The sequence below is a fragment of the Scyliorhinus torazame genome, chromosome 8 (genome assembly GCF_047496885.1).
Source record: "Scyliorhinus torazame isolate Kashiwa2021f chromosome 8, sScyTor2.1, whole genome shotgun sequence".
Taxonomy (NCBI): Eukaryota; Metazoa; Chordata; class Chondrichthyes; order Carcharhiniformes; family Scyliorhinidae; genus Scyliorhinus; species Scyliorhinus torazame.
The window spans coordinates 148,317,281-148,341,824 of NC_092714.1; the positions used below are offsets into that span (position 1 = coordinate 148,317,281).

At 48.0% G+C, this 24,544-nt stretch overlaps 1 protein-coding gene across 3 annotated transcripts in view; it reads left to right on the plus strand.

Annotated features, from left to right (window-relative positions):
• Positions 1-24,544, plus strand: part of enox1 (ecto-NOX disulfide-thiol exchanger 1) — a 391,926-nt gene that overhangs the window by 330,529 nt on the left and 36,853 nt on the right. For 2 of the 3 annotated variants that reach the window (XM_072514330.1, XM_072514329.1), the window contains exon 11: positions 21,826-21,931. In XM_072514330.1, the coding sequence (XP_072370431.1) occupies positions 21,826-21,931 (106 nt within the window). The remainder of the gene's footprint in view (positions 1-21,825; positions 21,932-24,544) is intronic. The other variant, XM_072514332.1, reaches the window with a different exon arrangement.

The window sequence follows — 24,544 nt, forward strand, 5'->3', positions numbered from 1 at the left end:
GATATTGAATTATTTCCAATGGCACTGAATCAATCAAAAATGTAATCTTGTGCACTGGAAGGATTCTGAATTTGTGAGCTGCTCCAGCTTGCTGAGTACAGATTAATTGCAGAAGTAAAATGTTTGTTTGTTATTCAAACACCAGGGTTACCATTGGCGAATGTAATTTTCCAGAAAACCTTCTCGAAGATCCAAGAAATTAATGCCTGCCCACCTTTACATCGTTCGTCTGATCTCTGTCTGAGCTATGAAGCTGAAGTGGGGGGATGCATGACCGCATGCTCCTGGAACAGAAGCTGACCATTTCCCCACTCCCCTTCCCCACTCCTCCTGGTTGGGATAACTCATTGACAGACCTCACACCCGATGGAAGTGCATTCCCTGCAGCATAAGCTAGGTACAGTGAAGTTACACTGCCCCAGAATGGGTCAATCTGGGACCCGGTGCCAGGCTGACTTACTCACTTGAAAGAGCGAAGTTTGAATTTGAAATCACCCATGTGGAAGCCGGAGTTCAGTGAGACATGGTGGCTCATGCTACAAGAGCCATCTGGAAGGGATTTTGAGGAGAAATCCACAGACATTCACTTGGTTCTGAGAGGAGTGTATCCTATCACAGTCATCTTGTGTGCTTAAAAGGGACTTTATGTGTACTTTGCAATCCTAAAACCTGTGTGTAATTGTTAAGCTAAAGGGGGAGTAAGGGGGCGGGCTTCTCCACTCCCGCGCTGAAGTGCCCACGCCGTCGTGAACGCCGTCGAGGTTCACGACAGCGCGAAACGGCCCCTATTCCGACCGATTCAGGGCCCGATAATGGGCTAGGAGCGGGGCTGCGTCATTTACACGCCCCAAGCCTTGTCGCCGCGTAAAGGCGGTGCCGCATACATGACGCGGCCGGCGCCGCATAACTGGCATCACCCGCGCATCCTCTCCGAGTCCGCCCCGCAAGAAGATGGCAGACGGATCTTGCGGGGCTGCGGAAGAAAGGAGGTTCTCCTTCAGAGAGGACGGCCCGACGATCGGTGGGCACCGATCGTGGGGCAGACCCCATTTCCCATTTGAGGTACCCCCCGGTGCAGGATCCCCCCCCCGCAGGCCGCCCCGCCCCCCCCCCCCCCCAGCGTTCCCGCGCTGTTCCCGACGGCAGCGACCAGGTGTGGACGGCGCGGGGGGAACTCGCCGTTTTGGCCTGGCCGCTCGGCCCATCGGGGCCTGAGACTAGCAGGGGTGCCGGAGAATCGCCATTTTGGGTGTCTCCGGCGATTCTCCGGCCTGTGGCCCGCGGAACTCGACGGGGCTGTTCCCACCGCTTGGGAGAATCGTGGGAGGGTGTCGGACCGGAGTCGCGGGAAATCTTGGCGGCCCAGGCGATTCTCCCAACCGGCGCGGGAGTGGAGAATCGCGCCCAGGGAGTATGGCATTATAATTACATTTTTTCACGTTTGATAAATGTTTTTTATTGTTGTTAAACTAATTGGCGATCCTGTCACTCTGTTCTTTCACATTTTCTTGATATATGTTTTAAGCCAGGGTTCCACTCTGGAATTTTCCCATCCAGTTATAACATCAACTGTGGTAGTAACAGCAGTGAGATTATTGAGCATGGGTTAACACAGCAATGTGTAAGGGTTAATACAGATATGAGAAAGGGTTAATTCAGCTGTGACAGAGTGTCGCACCAAACAGTTAAATCCAAAGCAATTACTCGGACATTGATGCCTGCAGTTTAACCATTCGGATTATTGAACAAATGAATCTACATGTGTTAGATGTGCAATTCCAACCTCCCATTATCGCAGTCAAGAAAGCAATCAATATAATGTTCCCAACCATTTCTAGAGTGCCTCAAAGTGTGACAAGAGTCACTGTTATCCTTGCAGAGAAGTAAATTGCAAGTGGGAACGAGCAGGGTGTTTACGAAGAGGAACAAATTCAAAGGAAGGATTTGATAAACTAATGGGACTCGTGCTATTTCTGAGCAATTGTAAGGAAATTAAGCAACCTGGACTGACAGCGATGGAGATGGAGGAGCAAAGAGAGAGGAACCAAATTTCAACCACTACTCTATGGCTTACCTTTGGGAATTTATTTATTTACGGGATGTGGGCTTTGTTGGTATGGCCAGCATTTGTTGTACATCCCTAGTTGCCCTTCAGAAGGTGGTGGTGAGCTGCCTTCTTGATCCATTGCAGTTCCTGAGGTGTAGGTACACAGTTACACCCATACTGTTGTTAGGGGGGGGTTCCAGGATTTTGACCCAGCAACAATGAGGGAACGGCAATATAATTTCAAGTCGGGATGGTGAGTGATTTGGAGGGGAACCTCCAGGTGGTGGTGTTCACATGTATCTGCTGCTTTTGTCCTTCTAGATGGTATTGGTCATGGGTTTGGAAGGTGCTGTCTGAGTGTATCTTGTTGATGGTACACACGACTGCTACTATTTGTTGGTGGTCGGGAAATTGAATGTTTGTGGAAGGGGTATCGATGAAGCGGGCTGCTTTAGCCTGGATACTATTGAGCTTCTTGACTGTTGTTGGAGCTGCACTCATCCAGGCAAATGGAGAGTATTCCATCACATTTCTGATTTGTGCCCTGTAGATGGTGGTCAGGCGTTTGGGGAGTCAGGAGGTGAGTTACATGCCGCCGGATTCCTAACCTCTTTCCTGCTCTTGTAGGCACAGTATTTATATGGCTAGTCCAGTTCAGTTTCTGGTCACTGGTAACCCCCAAGATGTTGATAGTGGGGATTCAGTGATGGTAATTCTATTGAATGTCAAGTGGCGATGGTTAGATCCTCTCTTGTTGGAGATGGTTATTGCCTGCAACTTGTATGGAATCACCAGTGCTCTCATCAGTTCTCCGAGGTGTTCTCTTGGGTGGCGCTGGGAGGGATGTGGGGGGGATGGGGGAACACTCCGGGTGGGCACGGTTGATCAGATGTTGACCCTGCGAAAGAATGGACATGGGTTTGGTGACAGGGAAGGATAATTTTCTGGGACATCAAGAACTAACTTGAGAGGGTCATCTGGGTGAAAGGGCAGTGGATCGTCACAGTGGGGCGGCACGGTGGCACAGTGGTTAGCAGTCAGCGCTAAGAACCCGGGTTCAATTCTGGCCTTGGGTGACTGTGTGGAGTTTGCGCTTTCTCCCCGTGTCTGTGTGGGTTTCCTCCCAGTGCTGCCATTTCCTCCCACAGTCCAGAGATGTACAGGTTAGGTGGGGTTATGGGGAAAGGTCAAGAGGAGTGGGCCTAGGTAGGGTGCTCTTTCAGCGGGTCGGTGCAGACTCGATGGGCCAAATGACCTCCTTCTGCACTGTAGAAATTCTATGGTTCTCTCTGGCGCAGACCTACCTCGCTGTCGGTCACTGGACTCTTCTCGAGGGCAACCCTGCGATTTCCAGAGCCCGTTCCTCAAAGTGGGTAAGGACTCGGATCTTTGGGACTCGCTGCAGAAAGAGGTCATTCGGCCCATCGAGTCTGCACCAGCCCTTTGAAAGACCACCCGACCTAGGCCCAAAACCCGCCCTGTAATCTCACCCGAAGGAGCAATTTAGCATGTCCAATCTACCTAACCTGCACATCTTTGGACTGTTGGAGGAAACTGGAGCACCCGGAGGAAACCCATGCAGACACTGGCAGAACGCGAAAACTTCGCACAGTCACACGTGGTGGGGATCGAACCCGGGTCCCTTTCGCTGTGAGGCAGCACTGGGCCACCGTGCCGCACATACACCACGCAAACACTCTGTATTTATAGAATTTACAGTGCAGAAGGAGGCCATTCAGCCCATCGAGTCTGCACCGGCCCTTGGAAAGAGCACCCTGGCCCCCATCTAGCCTTTTTGGACACTAACGTTAATTTATCATAGCCAATCTACCTAACCTGCGCATCTTTGGACTGTGGGAGGAAACCGGAGCACCCGGAGTAAACCCATGCACACATGGGGAGAACATGCAGACTCCACATAGATAGTGACCCAAGCCGGGAATCGAAACTGGGACCCTGGAGCTGTGAAGCAATTGTGCTAACCACTATGCTGCCGTGCTGCCCAATCTGAGCTGATTCACAGCAACTGCTGTCTCAAAATCTGAAATCACTTCTGGCAAAGGTGGGACTCACACCTACGTCCCTGCAGAGACTGGAGCCTAAATCCAGGGCCTTGGACCGCACTCGGTAGCTTGGCCGAGCTCAGCCAAGCTACCGGGGTTGTGAGGAAGAAGCACTACTAAGATCAGATGTGGGGAGGGTAGGAGGTGTCAGCCAATAAATTGGCGAAAAGAGGGGGGCGGTTGGAAAATTGAGGGATGACAGACAGAACTGATCCAGGGGATAGGTGGTAACTTACCCTTGCAGCTCGTTGGAGGTAGTTTGTCTTGTTCCAACATTGGATGGCGGACCTCCTAGTCATGCTGCCCGCACACATTGCAGATGTCACTGCCTCCCAGTTGGCATTGCTGACCCTGCTGCTGGTTCTCTGACCCAAGGGGAACAGGGTGCCTAGAGACAGTGTCCAGAGGCCTGGTCAGGTTGGCATCTTGTTATTGGCATGCAGCTAATGTGCGCAAGGGAGCCAGGAATGGCGAGATTCCCCTGTGAGCTCATTTTTGGCACTAAGTGCCATTGAATACAGGCTGCGATCTCGCCAATTCGGTCGCCGAGAAACACTCCGCCAAACGTGCCCTAAAGTGAGCTTCAACTTTTATCCGCTGAATCGCGCCCGTGGTATCCAACGGTCTTGCGCTCAGTCAATCAATATTGCAATATTGATAGTGAAATTGAAAATATGCTAAGACAAATTAATTTAAAATCTTTGCTAAGTATGAGGTGGCAACTCCATATGTACTTGCCGTTGGCTGTCTCCTGATTCAGAAGGACATCTACTCAGGGTCCTGGGTTTCTATCATGGGTCTTCGTGTGACTGAACAAACCAATTTTTGACCCACAGGTCTTATGTCACATGGGGCAGGATGTCCCATGAGGTAGTGGGATTCAGGATTTGCTTCCCTTTCTTTCCTTCTCTTCTGCCTCACCATTCAAACAATGAGACTCTCAGGGTGATGCAGCTGGAATTTGTCACCATTCCGAATGATAGGTAGCAAGACTCTTCCCAGTCATTAATGTCAATGCTGCAGCACTTTAAGGACAGACTCAGGGGATCTTTGAAACGTTTTCTTTGTCCTCCCCAGAACACTTGGCCATTTACGTACAAACATATGAATTAGGAGCAGGAGAAAGCCACGCCACCATTTAATAAGCATGGCTGATCTGATTGTAACCTCAACTCCGTATTCTTGCCAACCCTGATAACCTTTCACCCCTTGTTAATCAAGAATCCATCCACCTCTGCATTAAAAATATTCAAAGATTCTGCTTCCACTGCCTCTTGAGGAAGAGAGTTCCGGAGACTCATGACCCCCAGAGAGAAATTCTCCTTGTTTCTGTCTTAAATGGGTGACCCCTTATTTTTAGACAATGACCCCTAGTTTTAGATTTTCTCACAAGAGGAAACATGCTCTCCACATTCATCCTGTCAATACGCTTCTGGATCATGTATATATCAATCAAGTCGCCTCTTACTCTTCGAAACTTACTAAACTCCAGTGGATATAAGCCTCGCCTGTCCAGCCTTTCCTCTTAAAACAACTCATCCGTTTCCGGAATTCTTCTCGGAACTGCTTCCAACACATTTACATCTGAGAGTTAAGCAAACAGGCCTGGGAAGGAGAGATGCTATTTGACCATCTGGACACAGGGTCCACTCCATTGTAGTTGATTTTGAACGAGACTTGCCTGCATGCTTGCAAAACAGGCTTCAAGAAGGACACTGGTATTTGTTCACCAGTTTTCCCATTGAGTCTTTTGGATACAGTGGAGACATTGCCAATGGAATTTCTTCAGTGCTCTTATGTGTCGCTGACACATAGTCCAATTCATAGAATCATAGAATTTACATTGGCACTGCAGCACAGGAGCATGGTGGCAACAACTCTTCTGTAAACCAGGACCTTTGTTGAGTTGCGAAGGTGTTCATTGTTGAACACTCATTGGCATGCTTTGCTCTGCACCGACCTGGCCAATGTTGGATTTCAAGTTTTGGGAGAATGCGTGTCAGGATATTCCCTGCTATGGGCAGGATGGAAGTGCCTCTAAATTGCCACAACATGATTTATCTTCCTTCTTTAAAATAGTTACTGAAGCTGGGGGTGGAGGAGTTCAATTTCCTCCCTAATCCATAGGAGAGTGCATGGAGTCTTGGTGTAAGCAAAAACTTAGTAGCTTTGAAGAGCTCAGCTGGAATGCCATGAAGGCCACAGGCTTTGTCACTTTTCATCCATTTTCATAAAATTCATAGAATTCCTACAGTACAGAAGGAGGCCATTCGACCCATTGAGGCTGTATCGACCCTCCGAAAAAGCACCACACCCAGGCCCACTACCCTGACCTATCCCTGCGTGTTGATCATGACCAGTCCACCTAACCTGAACATCTTTAGCCTGTGGGAGGAAACCAGAGCACCCGGAGGAAACCCACGCAGACACGGGACGAAAGTGCAAACTCCACACAGATAGTTACACAAGGCAGGAATCGAACCTGAGTCTCTGACGCTGTGAGGCAGCAATGCACTGTGCCACATTGCTTGATGCCGCTTTCTAATCGTTGGTGATCCACCCACAGACTCTACCACAGGCAATTGGAGATAGCCAAGAGAGTATCAGCTGATACCGTGGATTCCTGATTGAGAAATTGTTCAAAATGTTTTCTCCAGTTTTTATAGATGACCTTGTCATCATCTAAGGAGAGAAACATCATCCTGTCATCCTGTGAGCAAAGGGCATATTGCCCATTTGACCTCTGTTTAGAGGCATTGCCCATCTCATGGGACAACACCACACCAATGTCACATGGAGAGGCCATGAGTTTGATGTCTGGAAAGGAACCAAGGATCATGCAGCATGTATTTGGGTCACTTCAATCTTATTTATATCTCTCACCATACGAGGGCCCCACACATAACTTGCAGACTCCAGGATTTGGGCGAACAAATGTTTGGTGAGCTATAACTGATATTTTTGCTGCAATCTTGTAAAGATGCACCTTGCACAGACTTCATTAGTGAACTCAAAATATATTTATTGATAAGAATTTGTACAGGAGCCTCATGGCTGTAGCGAGATCCCAAAATATCTCTGCCGAGGAGCCTCTCCCACCATGGGGTAATTCCAGTCCAGATTGATCATGCAGGCCATGTGACCCTTACTCTGCTGTGTTGCCCTTAAAGGGGCAATCACCAGATCCCTCCCCTTTAACTCCGTTATATAATCTTCAATAACTAATTCACTCAGTCCTAAATATTAACAAAACATTATGTACATGAGTTGGACAATTATAAATCAAGTCTTTGAGGGGTTCTTCTGTTCCTTGAAGAGTGGCGCAATTCTATTGATTGCGATGCATCCACAGGATCAATTTTAACAGGAACTAACAGAATAGGTACCTCTTCTGGCACAGGCAATTCGTCACTTTGTTTCCATGGAAACATCATTTATCTATAACAGGTCGATCAGGTACTTAGATGCTTATGGGTTTGCTTACATTTCTTGATGGCAATACTGACTGCTGGAGCGTCTCTCTCTACTCCTCAAGTGGTCCACATGTTTGCGAAAGGTCCGTCCCGCCATGTCCACTTGACATGAAAGCGGTCTGGTCTTCGAGGCAATAATTCTGGAGATCCAACTTGATCCACTACAGAAATTTCTCACGTATATGACATTTACCACAAATGTTTGTTCTGTACTATGTGAACCACGGCTTGTTTTCTGATAACTTTGGCTGGCTTCTACCCTCCCTGGCAAATTTGGCAACACGAGGCTCAGTTTCCTTCCAAGGTGACGTCTCATTAGCAGCTCTGCTGGTGGAACTCCTGTTGTTCCATCTGGAGTGGTACAATAGCTAAGGAGGAAGAGTGAGATTTAGGTCGCCAAGGTTCCTCCTTATAGTTTCTTAAGGCCGGAACTGAAAGTTTGGGCGGCTCTCTCAACTAGTCTGGTTGATGCTGGGCTGTAAGGTGCAGTTCTAATGTGTTTAATACTGTTGAGACTGGTAAAGTTTTGAAATTTGCTCTTGTGAATGCGGTTCCATTGTCTGATATCATCGCTTCATGTAATCCGTGAGTTGCAGTTGGCGTAATCTTTCAATGGTAGTATGCAATGTAGGGTGACTTCACCTCAAAAATTTACATCCATTTAGAGTGTGCATCAATCATGAGCAAAAACATTGTGCCCAGGAATGACTAACATATGGATCTCTATACAAGGACAGCCAGGCTATTCCCAAGGGTGCAGTGGGGCTGCAGCACTTTGTTGCAGTTGGCACTGTTGACAGTGCTTTATTAGCTTCTCGATATCAGAATCAATATCAGGACACCTTCGAGATACCAGAATGAGCGCTGTGTAATTTAATTAGGAGCAGCTCTCTGCCTGGTACAGGAACGACTACCCTTGCTCCCGAGAATATGATGGCTTTCTGACTGCTCAATTCATTCTTATGAGTAAAGAATGGTTTCATTTCCTCAGAAACTGGCTCATTTACCCATCCTCTTAGTATTTTGTCTCCCACTTTGGACAGACGTGGTTCGTGATTGGTCCAATTCCTGATCTGCTTTGCCAGGACTGACAATGTGTCTAAAAATGTTAATGCCATGATAATTCCTTGTGGTACTGGAGTACTTATAATACTTTCTTGCAAGGGTAGGCAGCTAAGAGAAACCACATTCACTATGTGTGTTCCAGGTATATTTATAGGCAGACAGATTTAACTCTCATCGTTGAATTCTTGCCGAGGCAATCGGTGGGATTGTCCTCTTTGAAGAGACCCAAGGTGGGCTTTGTGGTCATATACAATGATAAAGTGTCTACCATGTAAGTACTGGTGGGATTTCTTGATGGTAAAGACTATTGATAGTCCTTCTCGATTTGAGAGTAGCCTTTTTCAGCCTCTGAGAGGGTTCTGACACAAACCCTATCGGCCTTTCCGAGCCGTCGTCCATCTCATGGGGCAAGAGCACACCAACTCCATATGGAGAGGCATTGCGGGTCAGTATTAGTTAGCACGGTAGCACAGTGGTTAGCACAGTTGTTGCACAGCGCCAGGGTCCCAGGTTCGGTTCCCGGCTTGGGTCACTGTCTGTGCGGAGTTAGCATGTTCTCTCCATATCTGCGTGGATTTCCTCCGGGTGCTCCGGTTTCCTCCCACAGTCCAAAGATGTGCAGGTTAGGTGGATTGGCCATGCTAAATTGCCCCTTAGTGTCCAAAAAGGTTAGGTGGGGTTACTGGGTTATGGGGATAGGGTGGAGGTGTGGGGCCTAAGTGGGGTGCTCTTTACAAGGGCCGTCAGACTCGAGGGGCCAAATGGCCTCCTTTTGCACTGTAAATTCTATGTTCTAGATGAGTTGAAGTGTAGTAACGGATTTGAGGAATGCAGCAATTGCTTTACTCTGTTGAAGGCTTCCTCCTATGAAACCTTCCAAGACTAATGTTGGTGTTTCTATAGCAGAATATGCAAGGGGCCAATACCATTGATAACTTTGGCAAGAACGTCTGAAGTAATTTGCCATCCCCAAAAATGGTTTCCGTTCAAATGCGTTTGTGTCGGAAGGTGCCTCCTTTATCACCTTGACCTTGTCTTCCATGGAGTATAATCCTTGTTGACAGGAACTTTCAAAATCCTTGCCTGTTTCGCATTTCTTTTTTTCATTCCTGACCTGAAACCTTGCAGATTTTATTTTAAACTGCAGACTTTGGTCAAACTGAATACACCCCTGGTCTAATGTACTGGCCCAGGACCTCCCTTGATGCTCTGTGGAATAGTCTGTGATGATATTTTAATAGACTTGGCAAGCAGCCAAGTGGTGCCCCTGAGATTCTGGGACATCTTCTGTTCTTGATTGGGATTGGTGGAACCTTTCAGAAAATTCTGGAAAAACCCAGTCCAGCTCAATTTTGTCTCTCAGTCCTGTACAGACATGGAAAGTAACACACAGCATGACTCTCTCTCTATCAGCTTTTGGCCTGGCTATGTTATTGCTTCCAGTCAGCCTGGGAAGTAACTTCTGTCTTAAATGTCTCCCGCCAGGTTGGTGAAAGTGTAAAAAAACTGTTTGAAAGGCCGAGCGATTTAAATGTTTCCAGCTAGCGTGTGAAAGTAACCTACGCGAGAAGTACATTTCTATTCTGATTAAGAAATGTGAGGCCAGTGCTCCAAATTTTCTCTCACCCGCTGGACTCTTCCTGTGAGTTCAAGATAAAGTATTTTTCCTCTCCCAGCAGTCAGTTTAACCTGTGGGAAATTATATTGGAAGTAATCTAGATCTGTAAAAATGACAGGCAAGTGGTCAATGTCTGGAGCAGACGGACAATCTTAGTTTAAAATTCCCAGGTAGAGAATTCTCAGATCGTCTCAGTGAGTCTCGGAGTTAATCTGGTGGAGGCCTGTCAGGACTGAACTGACCGCAGGGGAAGATTCTCAGTGTGAAGACCCTGATTGTTAAAAATGAAAGTGATTTTCCAGAGAGAATTATGCAGCCTGCAGGTTCTAGTTGAAGTCCACCATTAGAAGATCACTGACTACAAAGACTGCTATCTCGGCAACAAAGAACCATCTTGCGCCTTTTAATCTCTGTTATTTTCAATACTTTACCTACCCCCATCATTTGTCGGTCTTGTGTGTATCTGGGTGGAAGGTAGGATGGAGTTTGGAGAATAATTAGATCATTCTTATTATTGTTTCATTCTTCCATTATATATTCATCTATTTCTTTGCTATAAATAGACAGTTTTTGAATGTTTCACTTCCAAATCTGGGGCTGGATTGTCCGATCCCTGTCGCCAAAATCGGTGTCACTTTTGGATGCTCCGCCCTTGAAAAGCGGCGTACTCCAGGAGTACGCCACACGCTCTATCCAAGGTCTCACGCCATTGCCTGAGGCCCACCCGGCGATGCTCCGTCCCCGACCAGCCGAGTTTCCGACGGCGTGGGGCTCTCATGGTCTCACCTGTCGGGAACTCAGCGTGGCGGCTGCAGACTCAGTCCGACGCCACCATTGTCGGGGGAGGGCCGGTCCGTGGGCATGAGGGGCTTCATTCGGGGCTGCGGGCACTGTGGGAGGTCGGTCTGGGCTGCGCCGAAGGGTGGTATTATTTTTGCGGTCCGGGTCCAAGGGCTGAGGCCGCCATGAAGCACACTGTGTGGCCATGGACCCGGCAATGCTCTGGGCCACATCTGCAGCTAGAGCTGGGAGCTCTACGCTGCCTCCCAGCTAGCCCGCCCAGAGCAGGGAATCGGTGGTCGTTTTGCCCCAGTTTTCCTGGCATAAAACACCACCATTTTCACACCGGCATGGGGCCTTAGTCTCCCAAACGGAGAATCTGTAACTAATTGGTGCAGTCAAGGGTCAAGGATCTCAGGAAAATACACAAATTATTGGTTAATTCACTTATGTTGGGACTCCGAGTGTGTGGGATTGGAATTGACTGTGCACTAGCCCAGGGTGTCGGAACATTGTGCATCTACACAGTGCCCCAAGTACATCACCTCAGTGGTTTGAAAGGTGCACTTCTCTTTCCTGAGGCAAACTCCAGCATCCTGAAATCTCTTTAATACCTCTTTTAAATTTGCTGGATACTTAGCCTCTATCCAGTTATAAGGGCATCATCAAGGTATACTGCAACCCGTGGTAGTCCCTGTAGCAAAATCTCCATTGCCCTATAGAATATTGCACATGCTGAAGACACACCAAAAGGCAAGCATATGTACTGGAATAGGCCTTTGTGTGTGTTTATTGTGACATACTCCTGGGAAGCATCACCTGATTCTAGTTACTGGTGTACGTGACTCATATCCAGCTTTGTGTAAGATTGACCTCTTGCTAGATTTGCATACAGGTCTTATTCTCAGGATTAGATATTTATCCAGCTTGGCTGCCTGATTAACTGTTAGTTTATAATTACCGCAAATGCGGTTCCTGTACGGGGACTGTAGGTGTTTCCCATTCTGAGAACTGAACTGACTGGATAATGTCCAGTTCTTCCAACCTGTTTAATTCAGTAAATACTTTCTCTCATAAGGCACAGGGTATCGGTTTTGCCCTAAAGAATCAGGGAGTTGCCTCTGGATCCACATAAATCGTAACTTGTAGCCCTTTGATTTTTCCTAATTTATCACCAAAGACAATCTCGAATTTTCTTTTTGGTTCGGGCACTCCTACTTCCCGCACTTGAAAAATCTCGGCCCAATTCAATTTGATTTCTTTAAGTCAATCATGGCCGAGAAGGCTTAGCCCTTCACCCGTCACTATTATCGTTGGGGTACCTTTTATTTTTATTGTTTCTCCTGTGTAAGTCTTCAATTTGGCAGAGCTGCTCTTCAAGATCAATGGTTGGACCCTCCCAGAAGCTCGTTAATCTGTGGAATTATCTCCCTCGGGGAGCAGTAGAGGCCGGGTCATTGAACATATTCAACGCCGAGTGAGACAGATTTTTAATTGACAAGGGAGTTGAAGGTTATAGGGGAGAGACAGGAAAGTGGAGTTGAGATCACAAACAGAACAGCCATGATGGCATTGAATGGTGGAGCAGGTTTGAGGGGCTGAGTGGCCTACTCCTGCTCCTATTTCGTATGATAATAAGGTCCAGAAGCTTTTAAAGAGGTTGTGTGGCACAAACGAAGAGGAAGACTGAAGATAGGAAAGACTTGCCTTTACATAATGTGATCCTCCAGACATTTCAAAGCACATTCCATCCAATTAAGTGCTTTTGAAGTATTTGAGGTAAATTCAGTGGTATAATCCCCACCAGATCCACAGGATTACCCGATCGATCTCCCCAGGGAACCCGTGGAATACGAGCTCCCCACTGATGAGCAGAGGCCCAACAGAGGGGTTTGTGCATTCCCCAAGATAAATGCCGGCCCAGAATGGTCCCAACTGGGACATGGACTGTGGCTTACTTGCTGTATTTCCTAAATAGGTAGGAAATAAACTGCCTTTGAATCACCTTTTCAGGGGTCCTCATTGACCACAACATTGGCGACAAGGATAAAACTGACCTACAGGCGGCGCTGCTTCTTAACACAAGAGGAGCAAGGTTTCAAAAATACCACTCTTCAGTAGTCTCAATGCTTTTGGTGTGAATGTGGAAGACTGGGCTAAGTACACTGAACGTATATGCTATATTTTCAGGGTGAACGCGAATACTGTGAAGGACCGCCGACAGGTGATTCTTTTGACCTCCTGTGATGCCCCACTTTCACCGTCACAAAGAGCCTAACTTACCTTACGGCCCCAGACTCCAAGATGTTTGAGGAATTGGTGGCACTCGTAACAAACTATTATGACCCCAAGCCATCAGTCATTGTCCAAAGATGCCGATTCCATATAGCCGAGAGAACCCCGCGGAGTGCGTTATTGAGTTTCTGGCAAGCTTACGCAAACTGACAGAGCATTGCAGCTACCAGCCATCCTTACCAGAGATGCTATGGGATTGCCTTGTATGTGGAGTTAACAACATAGCTACCCAGTGGAAATTGCTAGCTGAACCATCATTGGACATAGCAAGGGCCAATGAGATCTTGCTCTCACAGGAGAGTGCTGAGATGGAAGTCCAGGAACTCCAGGGTATGTCAAAGATGGAAGTGAATAACCTATTGAAAAAACACCAGGAGGTGGGCATGGAGAGCACCGCAAGAAGATGTGTTCGCCAAGGTGAAACAATGACTGTCATCATCAGGATTGTTGACCCACTACGACTATGCTCAGATTGAGAAAGAATGGCTGACCGTCATTTTTGCAGTGACGAAGTTCTACCAGTGTGTGTGGGCGTTGTTTCACGAGCCATTGCTCGGATTGTTTAAAGAGGACAAGGCAATTCCGCCAATAACATCTGCCTGGATACAGCGATGGGCTCTATTGCTAGCAGCGTACACGTACATGTTTGAACATTGCTGAGGCACACAGACCGCAAACGTGGATGCTCTTAAGCCGGCTCCCATTGCCGACACAACCCCCATCTCCACCAAGGACTGGCGAGATCGTATCAACCTTAACTTTTATGGATGATCACCACTGTACAAGTTCACAATTGGACACAGAAGAACCCGGCCTTGGTGAAGTTACACCATGTAGTCTTACACGGGGGTCAGCAAGGGAAGGAGTTGCGGGTTTTTCAGACCAAGCAGCAAGATGGCATCCTCCTGAAGGCCTCTCATTGTGATTCCAAGTCAGGGCAGACAGACCATACTTCAAGATCTACACAATGGACACCCGGGGTATCAAAGATGAAAATGCTAACCAGGAGTTACATATAGTGGCCAGGTCTGATGGGCAGATAGAGCGATTGATCCAGCAAACTCCTGCCAGTGGCACCCCTTGACTCATAGAAATGGCTGGCTGGCCTTGGGTGTGCCTGCGTGCAAATTTTGCCAAACATTTTCAGGGCTTAATGTTCTTACTGATATTGAATACCCATTCCAAATGACTCGACATCCATCGAATGCCATCCATCACTTCAAAGGCCACCATCGAGAATCTACAACTTTTATTCAGTACCGATGGCATCTCAGAGGTATTAGTCACGGACAACAGTACCCCGTTCATTAGCAAGGAGTTTACAAGCTTCGTGAAGACAAATAGGGTGAAGCACATCTGGAGAGCCCCATAACAAGCTTCCTCAAATGGTCTGCCTGAACGAACAGTGCAGACTTTTAAAAAGGGCAGGAGGAAACAAACGACGGGATCCATGGAGACGAAGCTGGTGTGTAGTTTTGTTCAGCTCCCGTACAATGCCATAACATTATGACCGGATTGGCACTGGTGGAACTGCTGATGGACCGGAGGTTCAGAACCCGCCTTAGCCTAACATTTCCCAATATTAGCGGGAAAGTGGAACAGAGACAATCTCCAGAGGCAGTACCGAAGCCGACGGGCGCAGGAAAGAGGTTTTCCGACCGGAGGGCATTGTATGCGTTCAAAAGATGGCGTCTGGTGGATTCCAGGGACCGTAGTGAAACAGACTGGACCAGCAGCTTACATAATAAAACACAAGAAAGGATGATGTGGAAGCATCAAGGTCACCTCCGGAGCAGAGAGCCAGCTTCAGAACCAATCCCACCGGAGGAATTGTTTTTCAGCCCCACCTGCCCGCACAAGGAGGCTTGGGGACATCACCCACCTAGGGACCCTGACACTGAGATGTGTGAGGTGGAGGATTCAGGATCCGACATGGAGACTCGCTGCCGGAGGAGGTGGTGGCAGCAGGGACGATAGTGACGTTTAAGGGGCGTCTTGACAAATACATGAATAGGATGGGAATAGAGGGATACTGACTCCGGAACTGTAGAAGATTTTAGTTTCGACGGGCAGCATGGTCGGCACGGGCTTGGAGGGCCGAAGGGCCTGTTCCTGTGCTGTATTACTTTTTTTTGTTCTTTGTTCATCTACGTCTTCAGAGGACAGCCTCGCCAGGGAGCAGTTGCTGATGGTGCCCCCCCCCCCCCCCAGACGATCAACGCGAAAGCAACGTTCCCTGACATGCTCTCCCCCCCCCCCCTCACCCGATCCATCCTCGCTACAGCCTAAGGCATAACCATGGGCAAAGCAGAGAAGACCGCCTCCTCCACTCCCCATGGCAAAGGAATATTAAGGACTTTGCAGGGGGTAGTTGGCAGATGTTATAACCCCCACAAAACCTACCAGGACGACTTGATTAATGTCCCCGTGGGGCTTGTGGAATATGAACTCCCCTGCTGAGGGGCGGAGACTCAGCAGCAGGACACATTCATTCCCCCGAGATTAAAGCCAGCCCAAGGGGGAGCCAGCATCTCAGGATGGTCCCAGGTGGGACTTGGACTGTTGCTTAGTTGCTGTATTTCCCAGCTGTGAGTAGGAAATAAACTACTTTGGACTTACCTTTTCAGGGGTCCTCACTGACTACAATAGTAAGAATCGCAGCAGCGAACTGTAACGGGATCGTGACCAGATTTTCTTTACTGTCCCTGTTTGAAGGATAGATATTGGCCTTTCCTTGAAATAGAATTATGTCCACCTGACAGGGCTTCCTTGGCTTAACCTCTCATCCGATAAACAGCATGTCGAACAGTGCAGCACTCCCTCAGTATCACACTGGTGCGTCAACTTAAATTGAGCTCTGGTCTCGTGCAGTGGAACCTGAAGCCATGATCTTTTGTTATAGAGGAGAGATTGCTGTCCAGTGAACCACAAATACTTTCAGCGAGCAATGGGACACGGGGACAAAGGACATCGGACTTTGGAGCTGGAGTAGGATATTCAGTCCAATGCCAATACTGAGGGTTAATGAAAAGGGAATAATTCTCCTGTCACCCTTCAATGACTGACAGTTAAACATCAAATAGAGCAGCAATGACAATGTCTAGCTTCATTTGTTGGGGAAAGAGGTGTTCCACATCAAATGTAATGGCATCTTAAGCAATCAAATCTATTTTCTCTGCTGCTGCACCTATCAAAGAGACCAATTCGCCCCCCTTCATATCAGGATTTTCTGCATTTAAATTTTAATTTACAAGTTACATTGAGCAAAGCATTCCCCTGTGTGTAGTGTGCAGTATAATCATAAGCTTGTGCATGAGGAATGGGTTCAAAATCTCATCATACAAAGCAAACAGAGTGAAGCTTCCACCCCCACTGCTCATTAACAATTAATAATGCTTAACGTCTGTTTGTAGTGGCTGCGGGGATAACCAAATATCTCGGCAGTAACAGAGAGTTGTAGATTAGGGCAGTGTGCATCACTCCCTGAGTCCGAAGGTCAGGGGTTAAGTTTTATTCCAGGAATTGAGCGCATACGCGATCCAGGATGACGCTCCGACACTGTACCCAGGGAGCGCAGCACAGTCGGAGGTGGCGTCTCTGGGTGGCGACGTTAAACCGAGGCCACGTCCACCCTATTTGAAGAGGACCACTATTTGATCAGTCATCTCACTGATGATTCGGGGGCCTTGCTGTCTGTCAGTCGGTGGCCATCATTGCCTGTATTGCCAGCGACTGCACTTCAAACCAGAGGGAATGAAGTGGCTGTGGTGCTCCTTTGCCGCGAAAATAAATGCAGAAAGTCAGTCCTTTCTTTGCAGCAGTTCACCAAGTCTTCATCCTGCAGAGACAGTGACCCCTATTGGCCACTTTTGTAGCAGCACTCCCAAGCTCAGTGTGTCATGATTGAAATTGCCTGGGCAGCAATCATTCCAGCCATGGAATACAGCAGTAATGTGAATTCAAAAAGGAAGATTTTTTTTTAAGATCCATTTTGTTCTATTGGCGGTTTTGGGTTCATGTAACTTTGCCTGAAGGTAGCAAATATTAATTGGAAAGAGAGCAATCACTTGTAATCAGACTAATGATCACGTCAGTCTTCAGGCAGTTGCCTGCACATTAATTGCCTTTGCTCGTCTAAAATTCTGCTGCCCCTGACTTAGCAGCCACTCCTTCATCGCCCCTGTGCTTGTTGACCAACGCTAGCTCCAGGTCCGACAACACACCAGTTGTAAAATCCTCATGCTTGGTTTCCAACCTCTCCATGACCTCCCCCTCCCTCAGTCTTCCCCAATCTACAACTCTCTGCCATTTTCTTCAGGAATTCTGATGATTCCTTACAAATGCCAGCAACAGGTCTGAGCCTCATTGCCAGCACCTAAGCATGCAGAAATGAGCCTCCTGCCACTCTGCCCATCAAGATGGATGCCTCCCAAAACTGTGGCCCTTCTGTGGAGTCAGAATACGTAAGGAAGTGGCCCAAGAAATAATGGATGGTCGTCGCCTTCCAAATTCCGATAGACTCTGGAACAGTTCCTACAGATTGGAGGGTAGCTAACAAACCCTCACTATTTAAAAAGGGAGGTAAAGAGAAAACGGATTATCGACCAGTCAGCCGGCCCTTCACCAACATGGGGCCGGTGTTCTGGGTCCGCGCGCGGAAGGAGGTAGGCCCGGGGGGGGAGAAACCAGCCCGCCGATCGGTGGGCCCCGATCGCGGGCCAGACCCCATTGGAGGCCACCCCGGTGAAGGAGCCCCCCTCCCTCCCCCACAGGCCGCCTCCCCCAGCGTTCCCGCAGAGTTCCCGCCGGCAGCGACCAGGGGTGGACGGCACCGGCAGGAACCTGTCGTGTCGTAGCGGCTTCTCGCCCCATCCGGGCCGGAGAATCGACGCTCGCCGGTTCTCCGAGTGGCCCGGTGCAAATCGCGCGCCGCTGGTTTCCGGGGGGGGGTGGGAGAATCGCATGCGGGGGTTGGGGCTCACGGCGCCTCGGCGATTCTCCCACCCGGCGTGGGGGGGAGAATAGCGGCCACTCTCTTTATTATCTCCCATCAGATCACCTTTACTTTTACCACTTGAGTATTTCTCATGTCCCCAGTTTCTATCCCTCACCGGCTGAAACTGATGTCAGAAACCAAGCTTTGAATAATGAACTAATTCATAATCATCTGCCATTTCTGCTGCTAATCTCGCAGTTTTAACCCTCTGCCCTTCCACATGAGTTCTCATTACATCAGGAATTGAATTTTTAAACTCCTCCAAAAGTATAATTCCTCTGAGAGCTTCAGATGTTTGGTCTATTTCCAAAGCCCTTATCTACCTATCAAAATTACTCTGTTTGAGCCTTTCAAACTCCATGTATGTTTGACCAAATTCTTTCTTTAAATTTCTAAACCTTTGTCTGTAGGCTTCAGGCACTAGCTCATATGCACCTAAGATGGATTTTTTTCACCTCCTCATACGTCCCAGATATCTCCTCCGGTAGTGATGCAAACACTTCACTAGCCCTACCTACCAGCTTTGTTTGAATCAGTAATACCCACATGTCCTGTGGCCATTTCATTTGTTTAGCTACCTTCTCAAATGAAATGAAAAAGGCTTCTACCTCCTTCTCGTCAAAACTTGGCATTGCTTGGACATATGTAAATAGATCCCCACCAAGCCTTCGACGATGACGCTCTTTCTTACTATCCTCACCACTATCATCCAACTGTACGTTTCCCTTTACGTCTGCCAATTTTTACTGACTGTCATGTTTCATGGCCATTTTCTGAAGTTCAAACTCTCTCTCTTTATCTTTTTCCCTGATCTGTATCTCCCTCTCCGTTTCTTTTTGTTCTGCTAGGGCTATTCTTTCTTTTCTCCTTTCTTCTCTCTCCTTTTCTTTATCCTCTCTATCTCTTTCTCTTTCTGCTCTCTCTCTTTCTTTTTCCTCTCTCTCTCTTTCGTATTCAAGCTGTTTTAATTCTTTCTCATGTTCAAATTGTTTAATCTGCAACTGGATCTTTGCCATTTCTAATGAGTCAGACTGTATCTCAGGCAACTTTAAATGCTTCGCCACCGCCATAATTACCTCATCATTTTGCATTTTGTCAGGTAATGTTAACTGTAATGTTTTTGCCAAATCTAACAGTCTGCTTGTAGTCTCTGTCCATAAGGTACTGCGTGTGACCATCTCCATCCCCAAAAACTTTTGAGCCTCTGAAAGAGCCATTGTCCACAACACACTCCCTACATAAACTGAAATACCACACCTGAAAAGCAACCACAATATGCTCACCCCTCACTGTCTTTAAGTTCACTAAGCCAATCCAATGGATAGATTTTTATCCCCCTCGAGCCTCCAATTTGCTATGGGCCAGGGTTTGGAGAATCCCAAAGTGTATCATGGAATTCACCTGACCCACAACTTTTAATAGATTGTGGTCTAGGGGGCACACTGCCCACTCTACAGGTGTGATACAGCATAAATGGACAAATATTTTTAGAGCAAAACAATGTTTACTCTTCCATGACACTATATATGTAGACAAATGATTTGGATGAGGGAACAAAATGTAATATCTCCAAATTTTCAAATGACACAAAGCTGAGTGGAAGGGTGAGCTGTGGGAAGGATGCAGGGATGCTTCAGTGTGATTTGGACAAGCTGAGTGAATGGGCAAATGAATGGCAGATGCAGCATAATGTGGCGAAATGAAAGGTTATTCACTTTGGTAGCAAAAACAAGAAGGCAGATTATTACCTGAATGGCTATAAATTAGGAGGGTGAATGTGCAATAAGACCTGGGTGTCCTCGTACACTAATCACTGAAGGTAAGCATGTAGGTGCTTCAGGCAGTAAATGCTGGCCTTCGACGCAAGAGGATTCAAGCTCAGGAGCAGGGAGGTCTTGCTGCAATTATACAGGACCTTGGTGAGACCACACCTGGAATATTGTGTGCAGTTTTGGTCTCCTTATCTGAGGACGGATGTCCTTGCTATGGAGGGAGTGCAGAGAAGGTTTACCAGGCTGCTTCCTGTGCTGGCAGGACTGTCATATGTGGAGAGATTGAGTCGGGTAGGATTATATTCGCTGGAGTTCAGAAGAATGAGGGGAGATCTCACAGAAATCTACAAAATTCTCACAGGACTAGACAGGGTAGATCCAGGAAGGATATTCCCAATGGTGGGGGAGTCCAGAACCAGGGGTCACAATCTGAGGATACAGGGGAAAGGACTGAGATGAGGGGAAATGTCTTCACCAGAGAGTGATGAGCCTGTGGAATTCACTGTTATGTTTTGTGTTATGGCCATGGCAAAGATCTACACAGAACATCCATTTCTTTGACAAGATAGTTTATTAACAAGATGAACATATGGAAAGTAAACTAACAAAGTATAAGACAAGCGTTGACTGATAATTGAATTCAGTGAATTCTCCTGGAGCTACTTCTAGTGCGACTGTCCTCTAGTACGACTTATTACCAACTGCCGAGTCTCTTGAATCACATGGTAGATCTCTATCGTCACCTGCAGGGCGGAGGTCATACCGATAACTATATACATTGATAGCTAACTATACACATTGATGTGCGCATGCATATCACCACATTCACTATCACATAAAGCCGTTGAGGCAAAAATATTGTATGTTTTCAAGGAGTTAGATATAGCTCTTGGGGATAAAGAGATCAAAGGATACAGGGGGAAAATGGGAACAGGCTGTTGAGTTGGATGATCAGCCACGATTGGAATGCCTACTCTTCCATTTTTCTATGTTTCTAAATGCCTATGCTCTCATTAGCTGATCTCCCTCAACATTAACTTGCCTCCAAATCTCTCATTAAGACCCGAAAAATCTACTAACTTACCTTTCAAGACGTTTCCCATCCTGCCTCCATGGCCTTTCCAGCTTATTTTCACTCAGTGGGGTGATGGAGGGTTTACAAGGCTCACCCACTCCCCCAAAACTCCTGGAAGGTCTTTCCTCGCACCTTACGATAGGGACGGGTGGGCTTCGTGCATCACGCTCCTTCCCGTATCCCACAAAATGGCCACAAGCTGCTTTCCTCCAATCCCAGCCTTTAAAAAAATTATTTCATGGGATGTGGGTGTCGCTGGCTAGGTCAGCATTTGTTGCCCATCCCTAATTGGCCCTTGAGAAGGTGGTGGTGAGCTGCCTTCTTGAACTGCTGCATGTGCTATAGGTACATCCACAGTGCTGTTAGGGAGGGAGTTCCAGGATTTTGTACATCACTGATGATAATCGTTCCACTCACATCGGTTGCATTGGACCTAAGCTCGGGAACTTCCTCTCTGTCTCTTTACTGCTACCTCGTCCTTTGAGATACTCCTTCATTGGTCGTCTGTCCTGGTACCTCCTGAAATGGCTTGACGTCAACAAAAAATTTTCATTGAATTCTCTCTTGTTCAGGGCTTAGGGACGTTTTGTTTTGTTAAAGGTGTCAGATAAATGCAAGTTGTCCTTTTTTTTTCTGTGCAGGAGATGAATGGGTTCACCTTGTCCGTGTCCACCCAAGGCAGCCAGACCAGCGAGGGAGGCCCTGCCGCTCGACCACTCAAATCAGAGAAAGAAGCTTTATTAGTAGGTAGAGTATCCTGGCTCTGTCTTATTTTCAGCGCAGAATACTGTCACAGTTTACCATTGGATTCACAGGAAGCCCGCCTGCCCCTATGAGACACTCAAGGACAGACCTTCCAGGATTTTCCTCAAAACAGGCAAACTTTGTAAACCCCGCCAAGAGAAAAGAGGGGGGATGGCTGTGGAGGCAGGACGGGAAATGTCTTGAAAGGCAAGTTAGAGGATTTTTAGGGCTTTCAACGTAACATTGGAGGTACATCGATGTTGAGGCAGGTCAGTAAGGGAAGGGGTAGGAGTACATAGAAGGTCACATTTTGGGCAGGCATCAATTTTGATGGGGCCTGTCCCCGAGGGCACAAGAATCTCATTTCTGCATGTTTGGGTGCTGGCAACTGAAGGTCAGACCAGTTGCTGGCACACGTAGGAACCATCAGGATTCTTGAAGAAAATGGCAGCTGAGATGGGCCTTTCTGCAGGCCTCCTCTGGGGCATCCCCACCTTAGAGTTGCCACTTGACCTACTTCCGACACAGGCTGAGGCCTGCTGCTGGGAAAATCCTGGGCAGGATTCTCCAGTCCGCCAACTGCGTTTTCCGGCGCAGCACGTCCCCATCGACAAGCCGGCCATTGGGGTTTCCCATTGAGCCTACCTCACGCCATCGGGAAACCTGTGGGCGTGGGTGCGCTGCCGGTGGACCAGAGGATCCCGACGACGGAGAATTCCGCTGCCTATTTCCTGGCAGCCTGGCAGCGGAGGCAGGATCATGATGATGAGATTGGACCCGATTCCTGCCTCCGACATGAAAATCCTGAAGAGCACACGTGGGAAGAAGTGTAGCTGTGCCTGGGAGATTTCAGATTCACTGCTGAGGGGAGGATTTGTCTCTGTGAAATCCTGAGGAGAAGACAACAGGAAGACCAGACTTATAGTCTGCAGTTTGTTGTCTTGGAGAGGAAGAGACTGGGTACTCGGGGTGGGGCAGGAAGGGTGGGTGGGGGGGGGAGGGGTGTAGGGTGAGGAGGTCAGGCTCTGATGGCCATGTGGGAGTAACGGAGCAGGCGGGCAGTAACACTCTGGGGGCAGTTTCCCCCAATGGGGACACGGTAAGAGACAGGTCCCCCCCTTCCCCGCCCCACCAAAGGAGATACCCTCCTTCCTTTTCCCTGAGTGAAGAGCAGGCCTCCTTCGTTCAGCTTTCCCTAGCCACCAGTATTATTATGGAGGGGTGGAAACAGGCCCCTTGATTGACCAGTTAAGGGTCTCACTAGGCCAAAGGGTGGGCAGCTGACTGATGCCTTGTATTATGGAGGGAAAGCTCAGGGATGGGCGGAAGGACAACGACCCATCCTACTTTGTATTCCTCACTGCCTGCAAATATAGGGGTGGGGTTGCATACTGTGAGTGTTCCTTAACACGGATATGCCCTCGCGGCATGAATGAAGATAAAACATAATTATGTCTCCTGGATTGAAAGGAAATCCTTCCAGCAGTTCGGGCCATGGGTATGGCCTTTCCTGTTTCTGGGAGGCCTATGGAAAATGAACTAAGATCTCCCATTGGAAACCTGCTGCAATTCAAATCCCGCCACAGCCCTGCCTCTACCTCACATAGAATCTTTATAGGCGAAATAATGACTCCCATTTATTTACAATACATTGAATTTAGAATATAGTACTAGGCCACTCAGTCCAACAGGTCTATGCTGGTGCTTCTGCTGCACACCAGCCTCACCCCATCTAACCTCATCATACTGCTCCTTAATCCACCCCACCCCACCCCACCCCCAGTCCTGCCTCAGTCTCACCCCTTCCCATCTATAAACATCTATAAATACACCAACGCAATTTGTCTCAACACTACAGGCAGAATGTTCCGGAGGCTAAATCCATTAGCAGGAGCGGAGGTTGGAATGACTTCCGCTAGAAAGTGGGGTGCTGAATATGTGAGCCATTGACTTGTTAAGCTCATTAATTATGCACCTGCGAGTATCACGTTGAATCTCATGGCGGGGCTGGCAGGGAGTGCTCCGCTCCGCCATTACCTCGGAGGCTCCAAAGTCAGGCGCCAGATTTTAACGGCACCCGGGCTTTCCATTCACTCCTTGCCACCACCGCACAGTGTTGCCTTGGTCTCGCCCCTCCCCCTGTGCCTTGGTGCAGCGTGTGCTCCAGGCAGCTGGTATCTCTCAGGGACAGTGTTAAAGAGAGGCGAAAGCAGCGTCTACTGGCCCTAAACTCCAGGAAGAAGTCAGCGTCACCAGGTTCACGCCAAGTATGTACAGTCGTGAAAGTGAATGTTCAAAATTCCCGCAAGTGGGGTAAATTTGCAGAGGGAATAAGATTCCAGTGGGTTGACTTTTTAATGAGCATTCATGAGATGTAAAATAGGATTCCCGACGTAGATCCGTGGAACTCGACCCATCTTTAACCCACCCTAAAAGCCGGGTGACAGAATTCCAAACAAATTTCCCACCGTCGGGAAACTGATTTTCCTCCTCCCACTAAATCCCGCTCCCTCCTCCCCGATTCCCACTGCTGGCAGAAGGGGGAGATTCCACCCTACACATGGCATTGAGAGCCGCACTCTCCACTCCAACCAAACATGGTGCAGAAAGGAAATC